The sequence below is a fragment of the Oreochromis aureus genome, linkage group 20 (assembly GCF_013358895.1).
Source record: "Oreochromis aureus strain Israel breed Guangdong linkage group 20, ZZ_aureus, whole genome shotgun sequence".
In the NCBI taxonomy this organism is placed as follows: domain Eukaryota; kingdom Metazoa; phylum Chordata; class Actinopteri; order Cichliformes; family Cichlidae; genus Oreochromis; species Oreochromis aureus.
The window spans coordinates 12,351,502-12,371,587 of NC_052961.1; the positions used below are offsets into that span (position 1 = coordinate 12,351,502).

At 37.9% G+C, this 20,086-nt stretch overlaps 2 protein-coding genes across 6 annotated transcripts in view; one reads left to right on the forward strand and one right to left on the reverse strand.

Moving 5' to 3' along the window:
• LOC116310933 (protein kinase C and casein kinase substrate in neurons protein 1) overlaps window positions 1–10,427 on the forward strand; it is a 36,290-nt gene extending 25,863 nt beyond the window's left edge. For all 5 annotated transcript variants that reach the window (XM_039603880.1, XM_031727882.2, XM_039603882.1 and 2 more), the window contains 6 exons: window positions 1,620–1,775; window positions 2,117–2,292; window positions 4,510–4,630; window positions 4,726–4,832; window positions 5,564–5,760; window positions 7,732–10,427. In XM_039603880.1, coding sequence (XP_039459814.1) covers window positions 1,620–1,775; window positions 2,117–2,292; window positions 4,510–4,630; window positions 4,726–4,832; window positions 5,564–5,760; window positions 7,732–7,841 — 867 coding nt within the window. In that variant the 3' untranslated portion in view covers window positions 7,842–10,427. The remainder of the gene's footprint in view (window positions 1–1,619; window positions 1,776–2,116; window positions 2,293–4,509; window positions 4,631–4,725; window positions 4,833–5,563; window positions 5,761–7,731) is intronic.
• Window positions 10,428–12,283: 1,856 nt separating this feature from the next.
• On the reverse strand, window positions 12,284–19,444 carry LOC116310932 (protein ILRUN). The gene is made up of 5 exons (XM_031727881.2): window positions 19,179–19,444; window positions 17,675–17,829; window positions 16,483–16,680; window positions 14,627–14,952; window positions 12,284–14,056 (listed from the first exon to the last, which is right to left on the reverse strand). The coding sequence occupies exons 1-5, from the start codon at window positions 19,328–19,330 to the stop codon at window positions 14,021–14,023; spliced, it is 867 nt and encodes a 288-aa protein (XP_031583741.1). The 5' UTR covers window positions 19,331–19,444; the 3' UTR covers window positions 12,284–14,020.
• Between the last annotated feature and the right edge of the window lie 642 nt (window positions 19,445–20,086).

Consider the following 20,086-nt stretch of genomic DNA (forward strand, 5'->3'; position numbering starts at 1 on the left):
CCGGGTTTTTTTTGAGATTGATGTTCATGTCCTTTGTGGTTATTTTTCGCTACAGAGGACCCAATATGTTTAAAAGATGCCAAAGCGCAACTGTGTTCAGACGAACATCATCCCAGTAATTTTCTTTTAAGATTAGGCCTTTTTTCAGTTTTAAGTTTTTTTTCCCTTGATGAAAAGCCTATATGACATTTTTGTTTCACCATTCATTAACCGCACAGAGAAGGCATCATTTAAATATGTTAAAATTTTCTTTAAGCAAACAGTATTATTAAAGTTCTTCATGACTTGGCCAAGTGTCCTCTTTTTTGGAAATCAAAATATGGTCACCCTACTATTGACTAAGTTATTATTTAACCCCTTTTCTATAAAACTGAACAGGATTACAGAAAGTAATAAATATATTCACAAAATATACATTAAGATTAAAAGATGAGTGAAAGAGATCACTTGAATCTAAAATAGCCTTAGCTATTAGTTTTAGCAGCTGACCTTGGAACATTATTATTCTAGTAGTTTGAATAAAGTTATTTTTGAAATCAGTGAAAAGGCTCTAATAGCAGATAGCGTAAGTGACTAACTGCTGAACATAGTAGAGCATTAGCGAGTTAAGGGCCAGATATTACCCTCAGAAATAGGTGGAAGCTAAAATGATCAAAGAGAGTGAATGCTGGACTTAAATCCACTGGTTAGCCAGACGCTGGTTAAAAGGTGTTAATGTGTTGTTGTGGGTACGATAATCAAACGATATCTGTGAAGAGCATGTCCTAGAGTTGCTTTATTAAATGGTGGCACATGACATATATATGGTAGTTATATTAGCACATTTCTTTCTTTAAATCGTCAACTACTGTGCATGACTTTCATTCCCATGCGGCATTTCAAGTAACCTCCTGGAACTGAGGGAAAAAACGTATCTTTTGGTTTAACCTTTCTATGATTTGTGTGTCCACTACAGAGGACATAAATGAATAGGCTGGGTCTCAGGAGGATAAACATTATGTGAGTTAATTAACTATGCGTCACTGGATGAAGTCTTGATTTCCTGCTTAGGGAGAGACTTTGTGTACTGATATCAGTTCCTGGCACAAGTACCAGACCAACAACCTAAGGCGAGCTCCTAATCAATGAAGAGGAGCAAATACTGGTCGTGCATTCATACTGGAGAAAATTGCACATATCATTCACTACTGATTTAACCTCCTAGGACCTGGCGTCCACATATGTGGACATCACATTTTGGGACGTCTAGACCAAAATACTTAATTTTTCTCTACAAGGGCCTGATATCCACTTACGAGGACATTATACTGCCACTGTTCTATCAAAATTTGAAACAAATGTCCTCATATGTGGATCTCATTTTTCTCAAAAACAAAAATTATCTCAATCTCAATCAGGTCTCAATCAACCCAAATAGCAAAGAAAAATTAAAAATGCATGCCATGAAATAGTTCGGGTCTTAGGAGGTTAAAGCAGCCTAAATAGAAGAATGAACCAAATACATTAAATTAATTACCTATTTTATACTGTATAGTTTCTATTCTTGTGTTCCTTTAATCAAACCATCAGATCATGTTCTGTATCTGTGATACTAGCAATGTCTGTGTTTGAATATACAGATGGAGGCAGCTAAGAAAACATACCACATGGCCTGCAAGGAGGAGAAGCTGGCTGCAACCCGAGAGGCCAATGGCAAGACTGAAGCTTCTGTCACAGCAGACCAGCAGAAGAAACTCCACGAGAAAGTGGACAAATGCAAACAGGATACGCAGAAGGTAATAACCTTAAAGTGGGCCTGTTATGCTTTTCCTGATTTTTCTGACCAACAGTTTCCAGTAATTAGGTCAACGAATGTGCAAGTAATCCCTATGAGCCAGGCTTCAAACTGCTGTTTTAGACAGTTCACTTCTATTCTTGGATCTATCTGATGTCAAAAAGAGGGGAGTTCTGGCTCTGTGAGCAGCCCCATGCTACTGCTGTTCAGACGTTCTCTTTGCAAGGGGCAGTCAATCAGAAGGAAGTTACAGACAGGGCTGCTCCAAGGCCCAATATGAGATTATTCTCCACTGTTTATTGTCCGTAGATGACTCACCGTGTTTTCTTGTTTCTGTTCCAGGCTAAAGAAAAGTATGAGAAGTCTCTGGAGGAGCTAAGCAAGTGCACTCCTCAGTACATGGAGTGCATGGAGCAGGTGTTTGACCAATGCCAGCAGCATGAAGTCAAAAGGCTGACCTTCCTTAAGGAAGCCTTGCTGGATATCAAACGCCATCTTAACCTCACTGAGAACCAAAGGTTAGTCAGAATGAAGGCTGGGTTGCACATTAAGCACCTCTGCAGTTTGGCAGGAAATGTATACCATTGTATAGACTATCATTCTGTGTGGGCACATGTGAAGTAGGCAATGGATGCTTAGAATATAGTTACTTAATTGTACTTTTAATCAAAAGTAGTCACACTGAATACAAATTAAAATTCGATTAGTCTGATTCGTCTTGTGTCACATTTGACACAGTTCGCTGCAGTCTGATTAATTTCAACAGACACCCAAACCAGGCATGTGTTTCTCATTAGTTTTGTGACTCTCAGTGCTAATTAACCGATGATTCAGTCAGTGGCATTTCTGACAAACTGAATTTAGTCCAGGGTGAATGCTTGTCATATTCTAGATTTTCTTTTTTTTGTTATCCTGCATTAAGCAAATAAAGCCATGAGCCACGGAAAAGTGATTTTCAGGTTTAATCATTCACCTTTGATTTGATTTATTCTAACATTTTCACTCCTTTCCCAGCTGTAAAGCCTACTCCAGCTGTCGTTGGGTGAGAGACAGAGTACGCCCTACAGTCTATCACTGAGCACAGTGTCTATTTAATTATAATGAACCCAACTATTTCAGTGCTATAATGTTAAAAACAAAATCCCTCTCCAACTAAAGCAGGGTAGGAACTTTTTTACTTTAAAAAAAAAAGATTACCATGTATTATGACATTATGACCATTACTTTGCAATGTCATTCATTCAAAGCTGTTTGTTCTTATGAACCAGATAATACAAAGCATGAAAAAATGCCGCACTGCACTGTTGTTACTTGCAATTTCCAGTAAGAACAACACAAAAAGTGTTATCAGTCTTGACAGTTAACAATAAGAAGAGGAGAAAGGAGCCAGGAAATGCTTGTGGATGAAGACAGCTTCCAAGAGACTTGTGGTTGTGTTCTCAGTGCTTCTCTCTAAATCCGTTTAATCGACTAGAAGAGGTCAAAAGTGACAACTCAAATCCAATATGAGCCCACAAGTTTCTCCGAACACTTTCAAATAGCAAGTTAAAGTCACTTTAAGAACAATGGGAAGCATTAGTTTCTCTGCAGGTGCGCAGTAAACCCTTTGCTCTGATTACAAGCCAGCCTGAAAGTGGGAGAAGTGACAATTTGCCACTTCAGTCAACTCAGCAATCTGTAAACATTCAGTCTTCTCCATCTAACTGCTCAGATGGATACAGTCATGTTGGATGCAGCTGTACAGTGGCCAGCAGATATTTACACGTGTGAAGATGAAATGAACTGGAATTAAGAAGAGGAGTCAATGCTAATTACTGAAATCAGAAAGCAATAGGTATAACTAAAACATAAGCTTACCTCAGTTAGCTGATGAGGATAGCACAGAGGAAGAGTGGCTGTGCATGCCCTCTCTGATCACCTTTACTATTCTGGTATATATTTTGAGTTATGTTTGGTACATTGTCCTCTTTGTGTTAGCTGATGTTAGGGTCCAAGACCGGTCATGTCATAAGATAAGATGATACAGCCTTTATTCGTCTGACATGAACACAACGGTAGCCTACAAGTGAAAAGATTTATTTCAAAACTAAGACATCTACAGTTTTTTAACAATAGATTTAAATTGCTGATGTTAATAACCTATCATAACCTATAGGGTGTCATTTTAGCTGAGTGGGAAAGCAGGTGACCACGTGCCACATGAGTGGAGTGCAGTAGCCCAGGTTTGAGGCCTTTTCCTGCATGCCTTCTCCCTCTCTCTCCCCCCCTGCTTTCCTGTTTCTTCACTACTTTACTATGCAATAAAGGCAAAAATGCCCAAAAGATAATAATATTATAAACTATGCATGTCTTCACAGTAGTTTTGTTATCGACAGGTGTTAAAATATGACCCCAGACATACTGGTTTAGCCTGTAATTAGAGGAAGAAAACTGCAGGATCATTGTTCTCTTTTTAATCCGTTACACATCGCCATGGTTTGGGTAAACAGTGGCAACATAAACACCAACATCGTGGTACAAAATAGGGCCATTCAGAGGAAATATGTCCACTGTTAAGAACCCCAGCTTTACCAGAAAATTCAGGGAGACACTTCAGTCCTGTCGTCACCCAACACTGGATCTCTTTCAACCCAGAATTTGAACTACACTGATGGTTCTGTTGCCAAATTGGCAGCACCCACAGGTCCCTTCTGGCGCTTTCATTGTCACTATTTGTTCCATTTTCCTCTCCTCAGCTATGCCACAATATACAGAGAACTGGAGCGTACGATCTTGGCTGCAAACACGCAGGAGGATCTCAAGTGGTTCAGCAACAACCACGGCCCAGGAATGCACATGAACTGGCCCACATTTGAGGTGCAACGCCAAGCCATCACAAAAAAACGTGTATGACATTTCTCCTCTTTATTTTCTACATTACTTTATGTGCTTCTGTTCTCTCTCCTCACCAGGAGTATAACCCAGACCAGGCTTCAGCTCCTCCAAAGAAGAAGAAACCAGACGGAGCCCCACCCACTCCTAGCACTGACCATGTGGCTCCACCTGGTGACCGTAGCAGGTTAGTTCAAGAGATCTGCTTGTGTAGTTTACAGTCACATATTTTTGAGTCAAATCTAGGAATAAAATTACAAAATGACTAATAAGTACTTTTATTCCATTTTATTTTATTCTAAATGTTTATCTTTTGTGAACAAATCTCACATGAGACTAAAACCACCAGTGTGTTAAGCCTGTTCCAAGATTTTTACATTTTCAGACTTCATAATCTTCTACTTTAACACATTTTAATCTTTTTTAATCTTTATGTTTCAGTTTTCAGCCAAAAATACCACAAAGATGTTTTGTGTACCTCTGGTTTAAGAGTCTGTTGCTTTAAATCGTCCCACCTGAGCCTTTCAGGAAGAAGACTGTGTTTAAACTGTTTATACTGGAGTCCAAATTTAATTATACACAATATATTGTCACAGCATTACTGCAAAGTAAAGGCACCACTACTCTTTCTTTGCCATCATGGAGCTACAAGTGTGAGGTGTCATGTTTTAGCTTCTCTAGACTCCCCCGTTGCATGCACCCAGTGTTTTCTGTGAATGCAGAATAAGTCTTTTCATAACACTGACTCTTAACACCAGAATAGTTTTTGGACAGTCACGGAGGCCTGTGGTAGGCAGCTCATTTCTGACATTGGCTAGCAGGATTAGTTTGTTAATGGTTTTGACCTGTTCAAAACCTCTAAATTTCAGTCTTTTGTTTTGGAAACATCCTAATTTCAGCCTTTTCTCTCTCCTCCAGTGTGAGCAGCTATGAGAAGAACCAAGCTTATTCGACTGAGTGGTCTGATGATGAGCAGCCCGCTGCGTACTCAGGCAATGAGAACGGTGGGAACGGCAATTCATTTGAAGATGATTCCAGCACCGGGAGAGGGGTACGCGTGCGTGCTCTCTATGACTACGAAGGCCAGGAGCAGGATGAGCTCTCCTTTAAAGCAGGTACATGTGCATGACCGGGAGACATAGTTTGGGGATTTTATCATGCCATTCAGCTCAAGCATACCAATAACTACAACAAAAATGCAGTTAAATTATTTTTTATTTTATCAAGCCTGAAGATTTCAGATAAGATGACAAGCTGTAGCTTGATGCAGGTGTTCAACAGCAGCTTGGCCTAATTTGTATTTTCAAGTTCCTTCCTCTGTTGAAAATAGCAACGATGAGTCAATAATAGCCACATGGACAACAAATTACAGGGACTTGCTAACACTTAACAGAAGCACCAAAGCTAGTCCAAAACAGTGCTCTAGAGCCATCACAGTGACATGACTAACAATTTAAAGGCAAACCATAAACAGAAGAATAGCTACTGAAGAAGCAACAGCTGTGTATCTTTGTCTTGCTCCTCCCTCTGCATCCATATTTTAACCGCACTGTGAGTGAAGGTCTTTGTTCATCCAGTTGTCGCCTGATAAAAACATGAAACAAACAAAGCGACACCCCACCCCCTGCCCAAACTCTTCAGGCACAGCAACTTTCTTTGTGTTGCTCCCTGAATATTTGACAGGACTCGTCTCACCTACAAGCTGTTGTATGTATTCTGTTTAAAAACCATTGAAAGCACCTCCTGTCGCTTCCTTAAAGGCAAACAAAATGAATCACACTTCGTCTTTGTCAGTATTTGTTTACCTGACATCGGTGAAATTCCTTACCTTTTAATGGTATGTTACTGCTTTTCTTTGCACTTTACTGCCATTTATAAATCAGTTAACTATTATAACCCTGTTAAATGATGTCATATGATCCATGCTGTAAATAAGAAGAAGAAAGAAAACTCCCCTGGATAATTTTAAGATGTTTGACATTTGTTTGGGGATTAGACTGGATTGTGCAGCCCAAAGAGTGTACACAGAAGTTGAACTTAGCCAACATGATGTCAACCACTCATCTCTGAAACCTTTTTCTGACTCCAGTCCGGCCCACTGGTTGGTTTTCGAAAATGTGGACATAAATATCTTAACTCCTTTTTTTATTACTTTACCAGCTTTTCCTGATAAAGACCATCCCTATGGTTACTCATACTACACCAATGAAATTAAGTAACAGACAAACAAACCACCATAGGGAACTACTATAGTAATTAATTTTTATTTTTTAATTTCACAACTTTAATATGTAGAAAACTTGAGACACAGTGAAACTCCTTTTCTTATATTAAGAGATCTCAGTGATTAAATGTGTTGTTAAACTTCATTACACTGGGAGAAAGGGAAGCTTCACTGATCCAGCCCACTTAAAATCAAGGTGGGCAGCATGTGGCCCACAATGTAAATGAGTTTGACATCCTTGATCTAAAGGAATACTTTATTCTCTGAGGATATACAAATAAGATAATAATATATATGCTGTAAATTCTGTGTAAGTTATTCTTGTACAAGAAAGTGAAAAACAGACACACAAGTTGTGGTTTTTTGACATATTATCTGTCGGACAGTTTTGCTTTTTTCCCCTAACAACCTTAAATCACAAATACACAGTGATGTCACTCTCGCTGTTTATTCATGTTTCTGGTGTTTGTGCTACGCTAAGTTAACCTGCTGCTGGCCTGTTTGGTTTAATCTATTTTATAGTTTTGGTGGAAAGTTCAAAGTCTCATTTATACAATATAATGTTATTTTACAAACTATGCTTACTGTTACAGCAAAGGAAAAAAAAAACTAGAATAAAGCAGCTTTTGGGTGGTTCTACCTTGCAACTGTACCTCAGCTGTAACTTTCAGTCATCCCATTCGGGGGACTAAAAAGAAAACACAAATTTTACTAGAGTGGGGATTTTTTTTTTCTTCCGGTGATTTATTTTCAAAATACATAATAAATGAGAAAATGTGGAAATATTGTGATGAATAGCTCTGCTTTAGATTTAAGTGAAACATAAGAGCGTGCTGATTAAAGAATCATTTGTCTTTTGCAGGCGATGAACTGACTAAGACTGAGGATGAAGATGAGCAAGGCTGGTGTAGAGGTCGTTTGGACAACGGCAGAGAGGGACTGTACCCAGCCAATTATGTCGAGCCAATCTAGTCACATTACTGGACAAGGACATGCCATTGGAGGCAGCTTGAACTGTCCCGTCCAATTGCACCGCACATAGCCAGAGACTTAAGAGCAACACATCCCTTGCCCAACAGATGCGCCAAGCAGTTTTGCCTAAATAAAACTTAGTAACCTAAAAGACAATATATCAGTATAATATATTTTATCCAGCATTTGGGGTGGGCGAACTTACACATTTAAAAACAGGAGCAGCAGTTATTCCAGTATATACACACTCAACTATAACATCAAGACAGTGCAGGAACACATTGCTTGTCTGTGTAGCTGTATTTAACAATATAATGCAGCTTATTTAAACTGCAGTGAGTTCACTTGTGAAAATGGGAAGATAATATAATCAGTTGTGCCCATTTGACAAAGATGAGCTTCTCTAACCTGCATTGTGTATATACAGTGTGATGCCATTTTGTGTAGCATTTTTAATGCTGTGTACGGTCAGCCATCATTCTCACATCAGGAATGCTGTGTAGTTTTAAAAGTACCACTGACAGTATCCTCTTTTTGTTTTTTTGTTTGTTTGTTTGTTTGTTTTTTCTTTGTGATTTGGTCCAACCTCTTTTCCAGTGTGTGCAGTGCTACGTGTGTTAACTGTTTCTGAACTTGCATAGCAGCATGTGCTATGCAACAACGTGCATTCCCTGAATCCTGCAGCCTTGTTTGGGCTCCAACCTGATGCAACACTTCAACTACAAATGCAGAGATTACTTCTTAGCATCACAAGCTTCTGGACATGCACATGCTTCTAATTTCACAAGAGAAAGCTTGTTGATGAACTGATTTTATGTTGGTTTGTTTTGCTTTCAACATCTGTTTTTCTTAGAGTCACAAATCCTTTGAGAAAACCATCTTCATGCAAATCATGGAAAGGATTTACAATTTTTCACAGAAGCTCTCATCCTTGGTTCAGTAACTCCTTACTATATCCCGCTACTGATAACGAGAAAGACCCTTGATGCATTCCCTCAGAGTGAAGACGGATCAAGTCATCATGAGGTTTCTACTGCAGTTTGAGAGGAGGGTTTTGAACAGTGCATATGCTGGGGACTTTTCTTCCAGAGTGAAGGGCCAGTGGAGGCATCTCAGTGTGTTACTGTGCTACAGACTGTTGTCTGAAGATTGAAGCCTCTCCAACAGGACATGAATGTACTAGTGTTTGGGCTTGAACGAGGGCGTGTCGTATAAGCATTGTTCTCCACTGTCATTTAAAGCCTTGCCTAGCAAAAAGCACTAGTTATGTGGCCCATTTTACTGCTGAGCCAAAGAACGACCCAATACCATCAACTATCTGTTTTCACTCCGTGCAATAATTTACCATATCAGTGTGAAGCAGCTTCACTGAAGATCAACTTGTAGTTGCTTCACAGTCCATCAAAATTCAGTTGTCAAAAAAAAAGAACATGTTACAAAATACTGGGAATACATATCACAAGTACTGCACTGCATGCAGGATGACTTACAGGGTGCATTACATGGTTATTTTTGAAATCTTGCACCATTTAAATTAAAATCATAGCAGGAATTGCATTTATCAAAAGTGGATTAGTGAGTTATCTTGCTACCAGTTGCACCTAAATCTGATTAGATTGGAGATTGCTATTTATAACTTAGTTTAAATGTCACCGGACTAACAGCAGTCAGATGTGTTTAGCTTTGTGTCTGGAACAGGATTTGACAGGTTTTGGGTCTCACACATGAGGAGAAACACATCACCAGCTCACAAGTTGTGTCTTAGAGTAAAGCTGTCCAGCATAGCAAAAAGAACTCCTGTCATAAAAATGTCATACATCCTCGATGCACATGCGCACACACTTCCACACACGTGCAAACACACATGCATTAAGCAGGATATACATACACAATACACACAGGTTCAAATGCATAATCCACGTTATCAGGTTAATATTCTGAGGGAAAACATCTCCATCACCCAGTGTGTATGAGTTGTGTAAATGTAACAAAAAAACCACAAAAAAAATGCAAGTGATTGACTATTAAGACAAAATGTAGTGTTATACATGTAAATGTGTTTCATTAAATAACAGCAATGGAAAACATATTAAGTAATAGGTACCATATTGTATGAATTTTATTGCAATGGAATTGTCAGTGTATCATAAAAGCGTGACGTTACCCCACGCTGTCAGATTTGTATATGATGATGTAATTTAAAGATTATATTCTATTGTAACTGTACAACTGTGTTGAGTTGAAAATGAGACCTAACCATGTTGAGGCAGTAAAAAGGTGTACATGTAAAATGCTTTTTTATGTTGATCTCTTCCTTATGCACACAGGGGACAGCAGCTCATGTTGTGAAAACCCTTTATTAGCGGTCTAGAAGATGTATGTTCATAGTTAGTGATGTACTTTTATCTCCTAACTGGTGTAGTGCCTGTTCATCTTGATGTAACAAGTTCATTTAAATATGCATAAAGATGATTATGATCACAGATAATGACGATAGTGATGAAAAACCCAAATCAAATTTGTTGTGATGGTGTCAATATTGCGATATTGGTTTGAAAGGGAAACAAGTTTGTTGACAAAAAAGTAGCCTCTGTGTGTTTTTTTGCCTATAGACAGCATGATTTGGAGTTATTTGTTATTAAACCATTAATTTAATTTAGCATGGCACTTTATCATAATGTCACGCTATAAGAAATTAGCAAGGTATTAGCAAGTTCTTAATTCATCATTTATCATTACTCCGCTTTATTGTGCTATCTATAAATACAGATATGTTTATCCATCTGTTACTGTTACATCATTTACAGCTACCACTGCTACAACATCACTGGTAGTAATAATCAGTAATGCTATATGATGATGAATGAAGCACTTGCTAATACCTTACTAATGCTTAATAGTGCAACATTATTATAACATGCTACCAATTTATTTATTTTTATTGTCGAGCATGGGCATAAACCATGCCATATCACTGACACATAAAAAATGCTATTTATCAAGACTGGTTTAATAATACAACATTTCCCAACTTTGAATTAAATACACCTGGATGGGAATATTAGAAAATGCAATTCTAAAACTAGAGGGGCACTTGAAGAGCCAAGGCCAAAGAAAGAGCCACAGACTGGTTCTTTTTTTAGCCCACTAGGCACTTTTTACATCAAACCTCGGAAAAACAGAAAGCATCTACCTTCAAAGATCACTAAATTCCACCTAAATTCCACTTTTAATAAACTGAACTATTTATTTAGTGAATCTTTTCTAAAGGTCTTAAATTAAAGAATGATACATTATCAAGGAGATTAGTGTTATGTTTTAAAGACCAAGGACTTCATTGCTGCATTAATCATCTTAATGGGGAACTTCCCAGAATGGAAGTTAGCAGAACGTTAGAGAGATCACCGGATCTACCTGAGACAGGTGTGTCATGCCCTGGTTACGCTATACATGAAAAGGAGACCTGATACTGCTACACTGCAAGCTGAGCAGTTATGCCGCTCCGGGATGTGACTGTCCAACACTCAGGTGGATCTTTTAGTGGATGTGTTATGCCGATTTTCAACCACATCTTTTTAAATCTTGGACTCCAAAGAAGCATTTTAAACTTTTCTCCTTTTCTTCTCATTGGCCCTTCATAAATAAACTCACTGCAGCAACTTCAATTACTTGTAGCGACTATTTTTACTTTAAAAACGCCCAATGTGTCTGATAAATACATTTCAGCTCGCCGAGCAATTTAGAAAATTTCTGAATGTCATCGTTAATTTCAAGTTAATTTATTTTTTAAATTGTGGAATTTAGAAAAGTCTTCTTATATAGTTTTTTCAAAAGCACATTTTTAGTTGTTCGGTAATCCAAGGTTTCAAATCATTAGACTCTGTATTATTACTGTATTATAAATAGTAGTCAGTCAAAAAGACATCATTAAAGATTGCTGACATTGTCTGATAAGCTTTTTTAGTATCATCCAACCTATGTCATGTGTTCACGAAACACCAAGACTTTAAAGAAAGTTATATTTATATATGTGTCATATATATAGACTGTTATATAGGCTGAAGAACTTGCTGTTTTAGTTTTTTTTCAGTTAATATTCAGCATTTAAAAATCTGTCACAGATGGCAAAGCCCTTTTAAGAAGATTAATGAGGAAATCAAGTATTTTTGTTACACATTTTTGTTCCTTGTACATTCACTAGTTACACCTTGCTAGCACTGGGTTGGACAAACTTTTGCCTTCAGAGCTGCCTTAATTTGTCATGTCATAGATTCAACAAGGTGCTGGAAATATTCCTGAGTTTTTTTTTATTCTTTACACTTTCTCATAGTAAAACATACAGCCACCATCATAAAATCCATTATTTAAAGTTCTAATTTTCTATCTTGGAATCTGCTAGTGAGTCGCTTCATAAAACCATGAAAAAGCAAGACCACACAGGCTTTCATTTTCACTGATAATTTAATCATACAAACATTCATCAAACATACCAGAAATAAGCTTTCATCTGTCTGCGTCTCACTCACCTAAATGAGCTGCTGTTTGAGTCTAATGCCAACCGATTCATTCTGCAATTCATTTTGGCCAGTGGAAACTTTGCAATATTACATTAAATTGACAATAACTACCTCTGATAGCAAGATAAACATTAATCTCTCTCTTTATTAACAGGAAATGCACATTGTTCTAAGCAACATTTAGATCTCATGGATCCTCAAGTGTCAGCTGAACGGTGTTCTCACATCAACTCTCATCACGCTCAAGGTTACAGGCCTCAACATAAAAGGGTATGACAGGGATCTAACACACAGCTTTAAAAAAAAAACAAAAAAAACACACCTTCTTACCAAGGAGAAAAGGTACACTGAGGCCTTGCCATTGGGGTCTCATTTCTCAGTGCATAGATTAGCAAGTAAGTAAATGCTGAATAACATTACTTAAAAAAAAAAAAAGATATGAATCAGTTATTTGATTGGTGATAAAGAAAAATAATCAAGCGTGTGATTAAATGAGAAATATCAATGAGACCATTTGTAGTCTTTTAAATGGAACTTCTCAAACATAAATTTAACGAGATGAAAACCAACAATAATATGAATAAAACTGCCAGTTGAATGAAAATATCCCATTAAGAATCTTTGGGTAAATTTATATGTTTCCGAAAGAATTTTACCCTTCTACATTCATCATTTACATTCAAATTAATATGTTAAAAATATTTCCAAGACAGCTTTAAGTTGAATTTGGAGAAGTAAAACGCAAAAAACAAACAAACCACCAAACGGATTCATAATGAGAAACTATGTCTTTACTTCTCTTTATATGACTTGAATTATGCATCTTATACTTTCCAGGAATCTAGTTCTTTAAAACTTTTTATGAATTAATGTACGAATTAATGACCCAACTATGACGTCAGGAACATTTACCAATAATACAAAATAAATTTATGTCAGTAAAGATTTGTAATTAATGTATGAGACTTGTGTTTCTCTGATCTTAGCTTCAATTTGGCTGATTCCCTCTTGTTTAAATAAGCTGCACTGTTTCTAAACTTCCAGCTAACGGCTTACGAAATACTGGTCATACTGTATGTGGCATGAAAAACACAGTTTAAACTTATCTAACCTTCAAATAAGCTTTAGGAAAATATTGTTTCTTTAAAAATGCATAAATTATGTTTCAGGAATTTAGTAGTCCAGACAAAGAGTCCACGAACCCAATCAACATACCAATAAATCAGAGTAGAAACCGGAGAATCAGTTGGCAAAGTGAATGGCTTTTCCTCCAAATTCTCTTTTTTCATGTTGCACAATCCACACACAAATACACAAACATTCACACACTCCTGTCATCTTTGTTTAATGGGTACTCTGACTGCTAAAAAAATTATTTTTTTTGAAAAAAAAAAAAAAAAAAAGTTATCACTCAGAAGACTCATAGCACTCATTTTTAACTTAGCATTCACACGTGCATACAGTGGGTGCAGGATGTTGGTTGAGCTGCATGTCAGGAGCGTTGGCCTCCGGATATTCAGTCTAACTGGACTTTGCATAAAGTGTTTTTGAATCTCCACACTCTCCACTCTCTACTGACGAACCTCTTCTTTCTTTTGTTGGTGTGACAGACTCCAGAGGTATGATTTTAGTGCTGCTTCACTCCTTCACAAGTCCCATGATTTAAGAGTGCCCAAATGGATAGGGCTCCTGTATACCCTGTAACAAAGAAAGGATTTTTTTTTAAAAAAAAAAGTAGTAGTAGACCAACAACAGACTGAAAACATAGCTTCACAGTTTACAGTCACTGCAACTAATTTAGTGATTGCCAGCAACTTCCAGTACCCACTCAGCAAGGGCGTCACCAACTAATCTCTATGCCTGTGTGACTAGGGGCGTAGGGTATTTCCTGTTTAGCTACTGCAAACATTAAAAGTATATTTTAAAAGGTGCTGACATGAGCAGAAAAAGTCCAATCTATTGAATTTGCTAAACAGCAGCTTTACAGACTTTCAGTGTCTAAAGTCTATATTTTTCAGTATAGCTACATTAGTCTGTGCTATACCAACGACAGCATGGAGGTGTCCTGGCCAACATTACAAAATTATAGCTGGTAAACTTTGCATTTAGTTCAAATACGTGCTCTGAGCACACCAATACTCAGGATAATCTATTAAAGGTTAAAGGCAAATGTTGACTTTTTATTTTGTTCACAGAAGATTCAGTGTGATTAGTTTCAACCCTCATTAACGTGCACGGACAATGTTGTTGCTCTGTGACATGTCTCACCTGGTTGCAAGAGACTACTGATAGATTGCTTTGTAGACTGTTTGCTAATATATCCACAGAGTTTTGTGAAAGTCCATTCTGGTCTTGCTGCAGCTGGTTTGGGCTTCCCTCCCAATGTTCCTCTGCAACTCTATGGTTGCTGTCATCGCAAAGGCTGTTGTTGTTGCTGTTAGGGCACTTGTTTTTCTCTGGTGAGGCGAAGGGGTTATAATCTCCTTCCAGGTTACGATGAGGCTGGGTGTTGAACTCAGCTTGAAAAGAGGAAAGCTGCTGTGTGACACCAAGGAGGCCTCCAACCTCCACACTCAGGATCACCCAAATTACATCTGTAAATAGACAATGGTGTGCTTAAACATAATCATAGAGTTGATAACATGTAACTAAACCTGTATCTATATGAAGGATTTTTCCCAATACCCATAAATCAAATTGTTACAAAATATTTACAGTATAATAATTAGGCTGGACTACACTTTACATCTTGCATCCTCAAAGATTTAATGTGATTCTGATCTGCAGCCCTCTTCTTACTCCTTAAGTCAACATGAAACTATTTTAGGTTGGAAATAATTGTGATGAACAGGTAGATGAAATATTAAAGCCCAGTGTTTAAATTCAACATCCCTCTCCAGCTTAATTTGTAAGTAGAGAAGTCTTTAGAGACATCCATCAATTAATTTAATGATAAATAATTAATCATTTTATTGCAGCACATTCATACAAAATGATCTAGCACTTAATCTTCATTAATGAAGATAAAGTGCTAATAATTGCCTGTTACTGCTACACAGCACACTGTACTATGTAGCGAAATTAATGGGTTAGCAATGTATGCTGATCCTAATGTCCGAGCTGTTAGTATCACAACAGTGGCTCTCGCTTTACCTGCCTAGATCACCATGGTAACTAATGCTAAATGCATAGTCTAGTCTTGTCTAGAGTAGGTCATATACAGCGTTTCCATCAGCAAAAGGTCTGAGATAACAAAGAAAGCTGATAACCACTGTCGAAACACCATTATCTCTGACTACGGTTTTAGGTTTTGTAGAGTCAACACAAAGTAAGCCTGGACGACATGTATAATTCAGTCTCAGCAGCTTACGTAAGCCATGAATCACATATAAACAAAACGTGACTAATTTAATTAACTGTCTAATGACAGGGTTGTTGTGTGCTGTGTAAAGCCCCTTGAGGCAAAACTGTGATGTGATACCAAGGTATATAAATAAGATTTACTTGATTTGAACATTTTTTTTCTGTCTATACATAACAAAGCCCAAAACCCCCAAACAAAGGCACTCTACAAATAGCTTGACTTATCTGTCTAAAAGTCCAAGACCAAATAAGATTCCAACAAAGCTTTGAAGAATAACCATCTGCGTAGCAGTGTTTCAACCAGTGCTGGGTGCATACAGGCACACTAGAATCTAAACCTTGAACAGTAGGTTAGAATGACAAAAAGATGACGTTACTTCATTAGAGTCACTTTTTCTTTTTTTCCAAGAAATTCCATTTATTGAAGATAACTTACCTAAGGTGCAGGTAAGTTATCCCCCAGCTGTAGGTGTATTAATGTCTTCCTACCCAATATTTCTAGTTCTCTCTCTTTTTTGTACCAGCTGATATATTACTAATGGCTCCAACCCCTTGTTTAGCTCTGAATGAAGTCCCCCTAATCCTATGCCATCAGAATCAACCAGGAAACACATAACAAACTGTCTTATATAGATAACATTTTAAAAAACAAAAAAAGAAGTTAATATATAAATAAATCTCCAAATCATAAAAATTGAGTTACTTATCATCACGATAAGTAACTCAATTTAACATTTTTTAAGTAAAGCTGTAGTTCTCACCTCCATAGAAAAGTCCGGTAGCTGTGCACATTCTCCACTGGCCCTGGTACATGCCAGGAGATACAGGACTATGCATCTGCACACTGACATCAGTCATTTCCTGCGGGTCTAGCGAACGCACCATCACCATGTTTATGTGGCCGAACTGATCTCCTCCAACATACTTCAGAGAAACTCCTGGAGGCCATGACTCTGCACCTGGAAGACAAACAGACCATTCTGCTTGTTACGAACTGTATTCATGTACATTAGAGTGATTACTAACCAATGATCAGCTTCTATTTTAGATCAGTATTGAATGGCCGGCTGCACAACCAACTACCTCATTCTTTTGGAATATTTTTATACCATGCCTTGGTTGGCTGGAGGCAGAGCTGCAGCATTTAAATAAACAAGTGATTTGCTGTTGCTTGAAAAGTTACATTTTTTTCATAACATTTTTGAGCAAATGACACAAGAAAAGCGAATCAAAAGAGCCACAGTTAAGTTACGTAACATGTAATGCCACCTTATTCAAATAAAATGAGATGTGTTGAAAACATAATAGGGCCTGTGCACAGGATGCCACGTGCACTGTGCTTGCAGTTGGATTCAACATGCTATTTGTTAGGAGTGCTGAAGGACAGAGCAAAATAGGCACTTTTCAAAACTTCCTGTGCAATATCTGCAACTCTTTTCCTATGTACCTCCACAGGATTAATACAGCTGTACAGCTATTAGGAGGATGATATAACAAATGTAAACTGGCCTTACACACAGGTCAACCTGCAAGAAGAAACACCTTCAGGCAGTCATTACAGTGTGGTTGCAAATGTTCATATCTGTTAAAATATGACCACAGTGTCTTTAAGCACCCCCAAGTTGAGTGCTGCATTTTGTCCAATGACATACTGTTTTGCCAATGAAATCATTGGGTTTCAGACTTCAGTCTATGGCTGTCACTGTGTTTATGTGCATGTCTGAGTGATGCTGATGAAAAAACAGTTATACTCCACTTGACAACAACTCTCTAGCCAACTCAAAGTAAAATAATAGCTCCCAACAAGTGTTACTCATCTAAAGCCAAAACTGGACAGACCAACATTGGTTTCCACTGCAGACAACCCATCCCGTCAAAGCAGTCAACCATTGGGAAACACTGTTACTATTTTATTTTCCATTACAAGTGTTATTCTTATTCTAGCTGACTTACCAGTGTTCTGTATCCTCCAGGTCTTTGTGAAAGGTGTGTCAGGTGGAACAGATTCACCCTCACCAATCGTCACATCCTTTACAAAGGACATGCAGGGTGCACTGATGTTGGGACTTTCAAAGTCATAATAGGCTCCGATGGCTGCCTGTAAATTCCTAAGAATGAAAAACCAGAAATTGGAGTAAATCTAAATATTCACTTATAATACATTTGCAGAAGTAACGCCTTAGTTTTTACAGCTGGTTAATAAATGATTCTACAGGCCCTTCCACATATGTGAAGGTTAAATTCAGCCATTTTGGGGTTTGATTATTTTTTTTCCTTTTTTAAAGTTAGTAATTGTACACTGACAAAATCATCCCCATCATCAGGCATCACAAGGAGACAGATCACGCTTCTGTATGACACATTGAGGATGGGTTCTTCCCGTGACACCAGGTCATCCATAAACCAGCAGTTTTTATTTTTAGAAACCCCGTTGCAGAGCAGCGAGATCACGTGATACTACAACAGCCCCACTCCCAGTGAACGCACTGCTGGAACGGTTGATCTTCCACAGACCCGCATTAGCTGGCTCAGCGCCGCATATGCGCAGAGAAATCTATTTTTGGGATGACTTCCAAAATGGCCTTTCCCCTCAGCAGCACATTCATTTTCGCTTCCGTACACTGCAATGGCACCGCGAATTGTTTCACTGTTAAAACATGCCACCGGAAGTCACATTTTTCCTAAAAAACACAAGACTTGTCAAGTACCCTCCGTACGTGAAAAAACTGAAATACATTCTGTCCGGCTAAGATTGATCTGGTTTGCGCAACCAGATCTCTGAGCTCCAGTGATCTTTGAGCTCCGTCTCTGCAACTTCAATGTAGATGGGTTACGTAATAAAGTATAGACACACTTTACTGTAGTTGTATCGACAATAAAGGTAACGGGTACCTTAAAGGGTACTCATGTAACTCACTGAATAACAAGTTAAAAGATTGTAAAAGAAATCCTAACTATCAGTTTAGTTCAGTTTAAGTTAGCTAGCTATCCTGTAGCTATCCTAGCTTTTCAGAATAAAAGTGGTGACTAACAACAGGCTAACACACGTAAACATGTTTTTTTTTTTTTATGAGATACAGCATCCGCTTCGGTGCTATGTTGTGCCTAAACAAAAAAGTATTTGTTTCAACGGAATTTTCCACCGGTATGCAAATCTTGCGACCCTTCACTATGTCTGTTACAGACAATCAAAAGTCGGAGTCACACTGACTCAGCTAGTTACGCTTCTTCAACGTCGTTAGCCGTCACTGAGCCGACGCTTCTATGGCCAACGTAAACGCTTTTGTTCTGCGAGGACAAAACTTTCAGAGATATTTTCTGTTGTTTGTTTTTTTTGTTTTTTTTCAGGCAGACTATCTTTGTACAGAAAATGCTGCTACACAGAAAGCTAGCTGGTACACATTATATATTATCTAACATTAACCAAACAGCAGGCCATGCGAGTCCCCGAGCTCACCAGTTGGTCATGTCCAGAAAGAAGGCGCATCCTGCGGGGTTTAGCTGAAACCCAAGAAGTCTCTGAAATTCTGATATGAGGATATCTTTGTCTGTTGTACCCATGCAGCTGAATTTCTGCATGAGCTCCTGGTCCAGGTCCATGCCCTCCATTACGGGATTCGCCCGGATAAACACGGGGGGTTGGCTCCTAATTTAGTCCGAGGCCTCGACTTATCATAACAAACTCGGTAACAGGGTCGAGTGCGCATGTCACCTGATTGCATCCTGAGCCTCTGTGCCTGAAAAATGTGAACGCTAATTAAAACATCTTCTACGCCTATACAACAGTAATTAACTGGCAGACTAATTAAAATACCACGAAATAATTCACTAATAATAATAATAATAATAATGATAATGATAAGAAGAAGAAGAAGAAAAAGAACAACATAAGGAATATCACTTAATATATATATAACAATTTATCGTTTATTTATCCTAGAAAATGTCATGGTTTTAAGCAAAACGGTCTCTATATAGAGAGAGATACCGTTTTATATATATTGTTGGTGATACTTGAAGTACTAGCAGTGGGACTATGCAGTTGTTTAGACTGTAAAATTTCTAAATAAACACCTGTAGACAAAAAAACCCAAACCAAACCAAAAAACAACCCCCGCCGCAAGCTAGCAGCACACTGTAGATCGTATTTTGTACATGGACCCCTAAACAAAGAAACAATGTAAATATTGGAATATAACCCAGCTCCAATTTCCATGTATAATAGTCTTTTACAAATATAACACAATTTTAAATGAGTGTTTCCCAAAGTTCTACTGGGACTACTGTTAGGTGTACGCAAGGGGATGGATACATATCTGATGGTGCCATGGGTAGTGCCATACAACCATTTTAGAAGACAAGAGG